Genomic DNA, 10,659 nt, shown 5'->3' with positions numbered 1-10,659 from the left:
ATTAAAATAGATGACTAAATTTGACAGTTTATTTTTCCTGCACCTCACAGTAAACCTATTGCAACAGTACTGAAGGGGAAAGGCTCCATTTCACTGCTGCTCCTTCTACTTGTACGAATAATGGTTATCATGATTACGATCACAGATGAACGCTGACAGCAGAAATACTGAAATCTGACCCGGTGCTTTACGACGGATTGGTTTTGTAACGCTATTTTTTACAGTGTAGTCGATGGAGAGAGTCGTCGGTCCTCGGGGAGTATTTCTCCCCTGAGCCGGTCGTTTCCTGGACGGCCGACAGGGGGCGGTGATGCGGCGGGAAACCGCAGCGACGCGCGAGGTGGAAGAAGAAGAAGAAGAAGAAGAAGAAGAAGAAGAAGCTGCACCAACAACAAACCAAACGTGACTTGGTTCTTCTACCGGAGGTCACGACGTTAACGTGTTCGTGAATGTTCCGTTAACAGCTCGGTCGCTGCTCTGATTTGTTGTTTTCATTCAGAATTTTTCGCTAAATGGTGTCAAATGTTCCGAAAAGAAGGAAAGAAAGACTTCCTGCTGCGAACTGGGAAAAACATCTCGACGGATTCCGTCTGATTTATTTCCGTCTGATTTATTTCCGTCTGATTTATTTCCGTCTGATTTATTTCCGATCATAAACATCTCCGGCAGCTGAAGACAAACAAATACGTAATAATCATGTAGTTTAGATTAAATCCGATAATTCTGACCAGGAAACTCTTATTTTATTTTGCAGTTTTATGTCTCGCTGATATACTGAGATGTGAAATACTGTGTCCCGGAAATCCCTCCATAGAAAGTGACTTAAACCCGCTTTTGCTTTGTAATTTATCCTAATTCTGATCATTCTGACCTTGTTTGTATATTGTTAGTTTGAAAAGTTGCACCGTGATGCAGTTTTATGCCTTAATTCAGCTTCTCTCACTGAGATAACGCTGTTATAGCTACAAAACACTTATTATACAGATATATACAGTTATGTAAATATATCAGCCTGATTGACGTTTCTGTGATTACCAGTAGTGTCATCTCACCAAGTTAATTTGAGTATTTCCATTCGTGCAGTTTTTACACTCCAGCACACCTCTCAGTGAAATAGTGCTGTTTACTTTTTACATTACTACATTTGTTTCTGACCACTTTAGTTTCTTATTGTTTAAACTTTTCCTGCAGATGATTTTGAGTCTTTCTGATAAACACAAAACTGCCATTTCAGATGGAAAAAAATGCATTTCAAATTTTTCATGAGGTGACTTGCTTCAGATTTAGATTTCTCCCTTTTTATGTTTTTATTTTGTTTAACTCAACAGGACCGCCAGCGATGAGCCGCTCGTTGGTTTCGAACTTCCGGCGCGGACTCTTTCTGCTCGTGTCGTCCCGCCGGTCGCCGCCGGTCCGTCGGCTCAGCTCGGTTCCCCGCATCAGCCGCAGCCTGCAGGAGAGCTTCAGGCTCCTGCAGCTGCCCGACGACGGACACAGCAGCCCCTCGCAGGTGAAGGAGGCCTACCTGCGCCTGGCCAAGCTCTACCACCCCGACTCGGGGGCAGCGACCGCCGACGCGGGGCTGTTCGCCCGGCTGGAGGAGGCGTACCGCGCCGTGCTGACTCACCAGAGCACCGGGCAACCTGCCGGAGGGAGGGAGGACGAGGACGAGGACGAGGCCAGAGGCGCTGCGGTTCAACACAGACACTACCTCAGCTTCGAGGGCGTGGGCTCGGGCACGCCCAGCCAGCGCGAGCGGCAGTACCGGCAGATCCGCGTGGACCGGGCGTCCGAGGAGGTTCTGAACTACCGGCAGAGGGAGCACGAGAGGGCGGCGGCGGCGGACGGGGCGCTGGTGGAGCGGGACGTGCGTCAGCGCAGCCGCAAAATCAAGATCACGCAGGCTGTGGAGCGGCTGGTGGAGGACCTGATCCAGGAGTCCATGGCCCGGGGAGACTTCAGGAACCTGAGCGGAGCGGGAAAGCCCCTCAGCAAGTTCCAGCACAACCCGTACGCAGATCCGATGACCCACAACCTGAACCGCATCCTCATCGACAACGGCTACCAGCCGCGCTGGGTGGTCACGCAGCGCGGCATCAGAGAGTCCGCCGCTGGGATCCGAGACAGGCTGCTGGAGGGGAGGGCCCGGCTCGGTGACCCCATGACCCCCGACGAGCTCAGCCAATGGGAGCGGCTGTGTGCCTCGGTGGAGGAGGAGCTGGTGAAACTTAACAAGATGGTGGACGACTATAACCTCATCGTGCCGATGCTCAACATGCAGATGGTCCACTTCGGTCTGTCCAGAGAGATGCGGCGAGCGGCGAGAGGAGCCGGCCAGCGCAGACTGGACCGGCAGAGGGAGCGAGAGGAGGAGCGGGAGAGGAGGAAGGAGGAGAAAAGGAGAGCCAACGCTGCCGACAAGACCGAATCTGGAAAACCAGGACTTCTGTCCTGGATGCAGAATTTACTCAGATGAAACAACCCAAGTTTGTTTGAATTGAATTCAGTTATTTCACTCGTTTTTTTTACAGGCAATGAGGAGAGAAGTTCAGACGCTGTTCCTGAACGCAGCGCAGCGCTGCACCCGGAGCAGCAGGAAGCAGCGACCTTCAGGAGGAAGTGTTCAGAGTCGTCTCTTCATCATCATCACTGAGTTCCTCACGTTAACGTCACCGCTGGTAACGAGAACATTAATGATTTCAAAACTGGAGCGGAGAAACATAACATTTTTGGGGGAACAAAAAAATGAACCCGCCCACATACAGCCGAGTGTTCCTGAGCCCATGCAGTGATTTCCACCACAGAATCGTGGCAGTTTTTAATGCAGTGCTGGCCTTTTCCCTCGGCATCAGATTTTTTGGTCAAACTCTGTAAACGGTCGACAGAGACTCTTGAAATGTTTCAGAAAGTCTACGGTGATGAAGCGACGAGCCGGGCGACGTGTTCTGAATGACATTCAACGTTTCAAGAGGGGGCGGAGCTTCACTGTCCGAGACCGAAGAAGAAGGATCGTCAGGTCAGGAGACACCAGCTGGGTTTCCTTTGTGTCACCGTGAATTTGTCCCCCACAGTCAGACTGTCAACACAGAGTTCCACTGGGACCTCCTGAGTCTGAGGGGAAAACATTCGTTGTGAACCACCTGAACTGTGGCGCCATGGCAACAGGGTTCTCCAACATGACAACACGCCCGCTCACAACGCGTTAATGATTTTGTGTTCCCCAAAAATTGGACCCAATATCTGACTCAAAGGACGAGGCTGAAAACTAACATTGGATGTCTGTGATCTTCGGGCCCTCAGCTGCTTTTAAAACAGCCACGATTCTGTGGTGGAAATCACTGCGTGGGCTCAGGAACACGAGTTCAAGATTTTTTTTGTTCCCCCAAAAATTGCACTCAAATATCAGAATCTTCTCTGCTCCAGTTTCAGGTCCATCATGGTAAAATCTCTGTTGTCCACGTCTCAGCGGTCACGTTAACGTGTTGACCTCGGTGATGTTGAACTTCCTCGTGGCGGTCGTTGCTTCCTGCTGCTCAGGTGCGTCTCTGCGCTGCGTTCAAGCGCAACAAATATCTTGTTCACCTGCCTATTTACACACAGAGACTGAAACAGTGGTACCACGTAGCCTTCGTCAAATACACGTAAGGTTTATTATAAAACTCAGCTGTGAGGACATGATGGAAGCTGTTTCTGTGAAATCACAGATGTGAAAGAACCTAAAACTATAAGATCATTAAAGAATATGGAGAGTGTGACACGGTAATCTGTGAAGTGTTGAAACCGTCTCCTCTAGTCCGGCAGCTGCTCCTGTGTCGCAGGGTTGCCGATGACGACGGGCTCCTTGCGCAGAGCCCGGGCGACGGCCTCGGACGGCGCCGCCACCGCGGTCCAGTCGCGGGCGATGTACTGGTGGTACGGATCCTGAGAGCTCTCCAGCTTCTTGGAGCGAATGTAGCTGAACATGATGCCGAACGTGAAGAAGCTGAACATGCCGACCACCAGGAGGACGTACACGATCCCGCTGGCGGCCGCGTGCTGCACGGCCTGCTGGGTAGTGGAGTTCTGAGGCGCCGCTGGAGCTGGATCACTGGTACCGTTCAGGCAGCGCTGAAGGAAGGAGACCAGCAGCGACTGCAGCTCCGTGACGTTGATGTGCGACATGCTGACCTCTGCTGGACGCTCCCAAAACTGCAAGACAAAAAGCTTTTACTGCAGATTTTACAGTTGAAAGCACAATTATTATCTGAATTGATCCTCGACAACGAGTCTTCCCTTAAAGGCTGCGTTCATTCAAGTATGGAGGAAGATGTTTCATGTCGGATTTTGAGTTGTTGGTCTTTTTGTGTTTGTTTTGTGACGTTTCAAATGATTTTCTTTTCATGTAATAATTTGGATGTATAGTGAGACTGTTTCACGAAACAGTCTCACTATACATCCAAATTATTTCTGATACTTTTCCATACATGAAAACAAATCTGTTCAGGCCATTTTACAACTTTTAATTTCAGATCTTTTTCAGGAGGAATGACGGATGTGTTTTTTTTCAAAGAGCCACTTCCTTGTTTTTGAACAGCTGCAGATCAAATATGGCACGTGACCTGACCGCTTCTCTTTTTTAAAGAGTCGTCCGTTTTACTCACCGTGTGATGGAATAATAATTTAAATTTTTGCATCACCCTTCATACGACGAGTTTCCAACTAAATAAAATATGTAATCTTACATGTTTTTATATTGTGGAGCAATTCCCTCTCAAAATATGAAACTATTCATTCGTGCAATCTTCGTTTCCATGGCAACACATGGGTTATGACTAAGAACTGGAAAACAATCAGTAGACTCTTAAGTAACGTACACGATGTTCACTACTCCAGGAAGTAGTCCGACCCTTAGCAACCACCTAGCAACAGAGAGGACTTCTATTCTCCAACTGAATAAATACAGAACATAGAAACACTAAACTGATCAGCTAGCTCAGTCTGGTTGGAACAAAGATATCTGGTGAACAAAGATATCTGGTGAACAAAGATATCTGGTGAACAAAGATATCTGATGAACAAAGATATCTGATGAACAAAGCTATCCATGGACTCATGTGTTTTTAACATTTTACCACTGTGTCATGTGTTCAAACCAAACCGGTCCAGCTCGCCGCCGCTAGGATTGTAAGTCCGTGGTGTTACGGTACGGGTGCTCGGAGCGACCACAGAGGACCAAAAGAGACCCGACTTCACCAAATGGGTCATTTAATAGACTATAACAAGTAGAAACTACATTATATTACATAGTATAAGAAATTCAGTTATATTTATATATTCTTATTAAGGAGGCGGAGTCATATTTCTAGTGATAAGCAGGGTGTGATGTCATGCTCATTTGTTCCAAACGTACAGTTGACCAATCAGATCTGTGGGAGGGGGCGGAGCTTTTTGTTGTCTAATTTGAACGTCCATCAGAGGGCTTCGACTCCACAGCTGCAGGTGTAACCAGCAGCTCACCTGTAACATGTCTGCGGCATTAATGTTGAATTAAAAAAAATACATATTTTTAATTCAACAGAATCACCTGTACAGTTTACGTTCTTTTATTTTGGAAAGTCGTGTTTTAATAAAACTGTTCGTTTTGGATCCAAAGTGATTGTTTTTTTTGTTTTTTTTTTATCTCAGATGTGCCACACTTTGAAATATTTGTCCATATTTTAGTTGGAGAATTTACTGTTGTGACACTTTAAAGACACCTCAAGTAAAAACATGTACGTTGATTGTTAATATAAATCTTCAGTTTCTCTGCAGATCAAACGACACTTCAGTCTTCTCTCTCTTTTTTTCTTGTCTTTCAGAGTTAGTTTTGGAGCGAGAGATAAAAACCTACCTGTGAACGTGGACTCGATCTCGCCGTCGGCTCGCGTCGGTCCCTTCCAGCTGTGAGGAGCCGGCCGAGTCTGTCCGACGCTCCGTCCTCCGGGCGTGGAGGAGACACGCAGCATGTCAACGCGTTTTAATGAAACCGGGAAGGTCACGGAGGGAGGGAGGGGGCAGGGTAAGGGGGGCAAGGTCACGAGGTCAGATGTCGCCTCTGCATCACCGGGGGCCTCGTTGACCTGACGGAGGGTGATGATGATGTTCCACTTCGTGCGGTAAAGTGTGGACAGATCCCGCTCGCCTCTGGTCGCTCTTTGACAAAATTTAAAAAAAATAAGATCTTTCCCATGTTCTGGTTTTGCAGCCGTCGGGGGACGAGCGTGTGGTCGCCACGGGGACGGCAGGAGGCGGGAACAAAGCTGCTTTCAGAGCTTTGGTGAGTCTGGATCCGGATCCAGTTACAACTCAATCACCTCCAAATGTCCTTACACTCACTGCCGTGTGTGTGTGTGTGTGTGTGTGTGTGTGTGTGTGTGTGTGTGTGTGTGTGTGTGTGTGTGTGTGCGTGCGAGCTTTTATATCCCAGCGAGGACTTAGACCCGAACATACACCATCCCACGGGGGACATGTAGGCGAAGACTTGGTTTTATTTGATTCAGGATTAAAGTTGTGATGGTTTGTGTCAGAGTGACGAAACAGTGGAGATGCATTATGTCAGTGCAAGTCCCCATGTGGATAGTGAAACAAGTGTGTGTGCAGCCTTTTTTTTTTTTTTTTTTAATCACTATTTAATTTTATTCTATTTAGAGGGTAAAATCATGGTGCAACATGGTCCAAAAAAAAGAAAACTACTTTCCCTCTTCGGTGTTTTGTGTCACTTGATAAATTGATCGAATTTTACAGCAAAAAAACTCAGTGAAAAACAGTGAAATCCTTTATTTATAAAGCACTTTTCTGAACTTACGTTGCAAAGTGTCTGTTTGATTGACAGGCCTGTGATGCAGTCAGATTACAGCTGTCGGTGGGCGGGACGTAGTATCGTCAGGTTTCCAATCAGATCGGTCAGATCCACCGCTGGCTCCTCCCCCAACTCATCCAAAACCGACAATGACGTCACTGCTGGTTGTTGTAAACTAACACTAAAGTGGTAACGTACGCAGGAATAAACAGCTGCTGCACTTTTTCACACTTTATCATGTTGTACAATTTAATTTGACTCAATTGGCATTTTTTTTCTCATCGATCTAAACATGTTTTTTTGGTTGTTTTTTTCAAAAACACACTGCTGCATTTGTCATTTTTTATATTTTATACACAGAAAGTAAAAGAATGAACTCCGGAAATAAAATAAAAAAAGATCATTGGCTCTTCACATTTATAACCTTTTTTGTTGTTGTTTACCTGGAGGCACCTGTGTTTAGAGGTGAAGCTGCCAAGCAACGTGACGACATCTTTTCACCTGGTGGGCGAAAAAAAAGAAAAACCAAAACACAAAAACATGCTTACATGCAGGATGTGTTTCAACAATTTGTGAAAACCAGACGAAGTGGAACTCCTCGCTGCTGTTACTCCAGCTGAACCCCGTCGCAGGTGTCTTTGGTTTCCAGCAGTCTGGAGATACAGAAAGAAAACAGGAAGTCATTTAGATGAGAGGAGATATTTACAGGAGCGGTGTGTGGGGGATTTAGTGGCATCTAGTGGTGAGGCTGCAGAATGCAACCAACTAAACACCCTTCCCCTCCCAAGTAGGTAAGAAAAAAACATCGTGGCCGTTAAAAAAAACATCTCTCTCTAGAGTTCGATTTGTTCCTTGTGGGCTACTGTAGAAAAATTGTGGCTCCGCCTCCTGCGTAGATATAAAGCACAGTGATGCACCCGGAGCAGCAGGAAGCAACGAGCTTCTTCAGCAGGTATTCAGAGTTCAACATCGTCACAGAGTTCAACATGTTAACTTGTGATTTCAACCGTGCACCTGAACACGCCCACTTACAGCCGATTTCCTGTTCCTGAGCCCATGCAGTGATTTCCACTACAGAATCGTAGCTTTTTTTAAATGCAGTGTTGCCTGAAGGGCCCGAAGATCACAGACATCCAACATTGTTTTTTTCGGCTTGGCCCATTGCATCAGATTTTCAGTCAAATTTCTGGGAAACAGAAAATCTTCGACGCGTGATGAAGGTCGTTGCTTCCTGCTGCTCCGGGTGCATCGCTGCGCTGCGTTCAACGGGAACCAACTCTGAACTTTTGGATCCTCTCGTATTCACTTCCTTCAAATAAAATCCTACATCCTGAACCTTTCGGTCCCCCATTAATCAGCTGAGCGACAAATCACTTTGTGAATAACTTACGATGTTGGAGCCTTGAGACCTTTGCGGGCCTGCCGAGCCTCGTGCTCGTCCCAGATCTTCCTGTAACAGTAGACCAGAACCGCGATGAGCCACAGCTGCAGGAACACGATGAGCACGTACATCATGATCTCCGCGATCACCGAGGTCAGCTCCCGATTGGCTGGGAAAGAGGAAACGACAGTTTGTAGGGAAAAATGGTTCCGATCCAGAAGTGTCTTCGGCTGCAATACCACTGAGTGCCACTAGAGGTCGTCTCCAAAAAGCCTCCGGCTCCATAGACTCCCATTCAACTTCTCTCATCAAATCCAAAGTGAATAAAATGTGTCCATCAGTTATCTCGGTGTTGTTAGCTAAAGTCACTCCTTCTTCTTAGTTTTCTGGAGGTCCATCTGAAAATAATCCCTCATTCATTAGAAAAGAAGATTCAAGAAGACCTGTTTTTGGGGGCGTGTCTGTTTGATTGACAGGCCTGTGGTGCAGTCAGGTTACAGCTATCGGTGGGCGGGACGTAGTATCGTCAGGTTTCCGATCAGATCGGTCAGATCCACCGCTGGCTCCTCCCCCCCTCCGCTTTTATTTTCAAAAGTTGATGCATTCAGCTTTGATCTCTGACTCTCTCACTGACTGACCCGCTTTATAGCTCCGCCCCCTGCTGTTGTGGTCCAGCTGAAAATATTGTATTTCTGTTATTGACCTAATTTGTGAGCGGCCGATTGTTTCCAGCTCAGTGTAAGAGTCTCTGCTGTGTTTCTGTCCTCTGATCTCTGCGTTTCACTGGAGGAGCTGCAACTTCTAAAGCAGGTAAAACGAGTCAAATTCACTTTAAACTTTAAACTTGAAGGAAGTTTTTCTGTCCAAACTTCTGTCATTTTTTACAAGTATTTGTTTGTTGTATTATTGATGATCTGAGCGGTTCCGTTGACCTCCATCCTTCCGACCAGGTGCGCCTCACCTTCAGCCACCACGGTGAGCTCCACCTCCTTCTCCACGGTGACCTGCTGGTTCTCCGGCAGCAGGAAGAGCGTTCGGTGGAAAGTGCAGCGGAACGTCCCCGAGTCGTTGAAGCTCACTCGCTTTATGAACACGGCGCCGACCTGAACGTCCACGTCCGGCGTCCCACGCCACTCCAGACGCTCGCTGAAATCTGGGTGGAGGATGTCAGAGGTGGGGTGGTCGTAGTGGAAAATCTGAGGAGGAGGAGGAAGGAGGAGGAGGAAGAGGAGGACAAAGGAGGAGAAGAGAGGAAGAGGAGGAGGATAAAGGAGGAGATTTTCTGCTGATTCCTGCAATTTGACTTCGAAAAAAATCACTTAAAACTCCACAAAATCAATTTTTTTAGTTAAAAACCAACAACTCACATGAGTGAACTGGTCCTCCGCCGGCGGCTTGAAGTGCCAGTCCACGATGGTCCGGGCCGACACCTCCTCCCTCCTCTTACAGGAGATACAGCCGAGCAGGAAGCCGTCACCGGCCACCGCTTCAGTCAGGGAGTCCACCTCCGCACAGCCGCCACGGCACGGACACACTGGAGGAGGAGGAGGAAGAGGAAGAAGAAGAGGAGGAGGAGGGGGAAGAAAAGGGAAGAAGAAGAGAAGGAGGAGGATAAAAGAGGAGGAGTTGTTGTTTTACTTACAAGACAAACAACTTTCAAAATAAAAGTAAAACATAATAAATAAAAAAAAGGAACAATAGAAACAGGATTTATTGACAGTAAAATAAACGTCCTGTAACCTGACACCTCGGCGTGTTTTAATCCGGACCAGAGCGACGCCGACTCGAGTGACATCACACGAGGACACGACGGTCAGCGCAGCTTTAATTTGAAGAGAATAAAACCTCCAAGTCCTTTTAAACACCTGTAAACTCACTTGTTCTGTTTCTTCTACTCCAGTTTCTGTTTGTTTTACAGTTCACATTTAAAACCTCCGAAATGTTTTGGACTCACCGAACAGGCTGAGGACAGCCAGACAGGACAGGAGACCACGCATGTCTGCCGGATGTCAACCGGTCACGCTGCCGCCTCCCCGTCGTCACGGCGACCGTCCTTCAGTCCACACCGTGAGACCGTGAAACTCCCAAATGTCCCTTTAAGAGTCCAAACTTTGTGTTTCTCTCCGCAGCAGTCTGGAAGCGTCCCGTCGCACTTTAAGACGGTTAAATTTAGAGACCAGTTGGAACGTTTGAAACCGGAGACGACGACTCCGAAGGCCGCGGCCGCGTTTCCCCTCATTCATGGTCGCACCGTCAGACGCTTCTGTGAATGTCGCGAGGTCACGTGACCTTCACCCCAACGGGTCGTCTGTTCTCCTGTTGTTGGTTTGTTACGTTAAAGAAAAGAGCTCACAGAGGAGACTGGACAGAACAACTCGGACTGGGTTTAAACTGGTTTCAGATATGGTCTGGACTGGTTTCGAACCCAGTTTTAGACTACTTTTATATGGACTTTGGACTG

At 47.4% G+C, this 10,659-nt stretch overlaps 3 protein-coding genes across 6 annotated transcripts; 1 reads left to right on the top strand and 2 right to left on the bottom strand.

The window, feature by feature from the left end:
- Positions 1-349: 349 nt before the first annotated feature.
- dnajc28 (DnaJ (Hsp40) homolog, subfamily C, member 28) lies at positions 350-5,008 on the top strand. 2 transcript variants are annotated; one of them, XM_069688693.1, is made up of 2 exons: positions 350-425; positions 1,329-5,008. In XM_069688693.1, exon 2 carries the CDS (start codon positions 1,340-1,342, stop codon positions 2,474-2,476), a length of 1,137 nt encoding a protein of 378 aa, XP_069544794.1. In that variant the 5' UTR covers positions 350-425; positions 1,329-1,339; the 3' UTR covers positions 2,477-5,008. The 2 variants fall into 2 exon arrangements, with proteins under 2 accessions (XP_069544794.1, XP_069544793.1); XM_069688692.1 differs by having other exon boundaries at positions 353-687.
- On the bottom strand, positions 3,790-4,161 carry LOC138615070 (potassium voltage-gated channel subfamily E member 1-like). Its single transcript, XM_069688697.1, has one exon. It carries the CDS (start codon positions 4,159-4,161, stop codon positions 3,790-3,792), a length of 372 nt encoding a protein of 123 aa, XP_069544798.1.
- Positions 5,009-6,780: 1,772 nt separating the features above from the next.
- Positions 6,781-10,357, bottom strand: LOC138615069 (sodium channel regulatory subunit beta-1). 3 transcript variants are annotated; one of them, XR_011310410.1, is made up of 7 exons: positions 10,153-10,242; positions 9,946-10,020; positions 9,566-9,732; positions 9,160-9,394; positions 8,208-8,367; positions 7,366-7,470; positions 6,781-6,998 (listed from the first exon to the last, which is right to left on the bottom strand). XR_011310410.1 is itself a non-coding variant. In XM_069688695.1 (6 exons), exons 1-6 carry the CDS (start codon positions 10,193-10,195, stop codon positions 7,425-7,427), a joined length of 726 nt encoding a protein of 241 aa, XP_069544796.1. In that variant the 5' UTR covers positions 10,196-10,242; the 3' UTR covers positions 6,781-7,424. The 3 variants fall into 3 exon arrangements, 2 of the variants coding, with proteins under 2 accessions (XP_069544796.1, XP_069544797.1); XM_069688695.1 differs by having other exon boundaries at positions 6,781-7,470; XM_069688696.1 differs by lacking the exon at positions 9,946-10,020 and having other exon boundaries at positions 6,781-7,470; positions 10,153-10,357.
- Between the last annotated feature and the right edge of the window lie 302 nt (positions 10,358-10,659).

This window comes from Brachyistius frenatus, unplaced genomic scaffold, assembly GCF_029030835.1.
Source record: "Brachyistius frenatus isolate BFR_SWC_R1_liver_20210118 unplaced genomic scaffold, ASM2903083v1 Contig_680, whole genome shotgun sequence".
In the NCBI taxonomy this organism is placed as follows: domain Eukaryota; kingdom Metazoa; phylum Chordata; class Actinopteri; family Embiotocidae; genus Brachyistius; species Brachyistius frenatus.
This window is presented reverse-complemented; position numbering and strand designations above follow the sequence as displayed.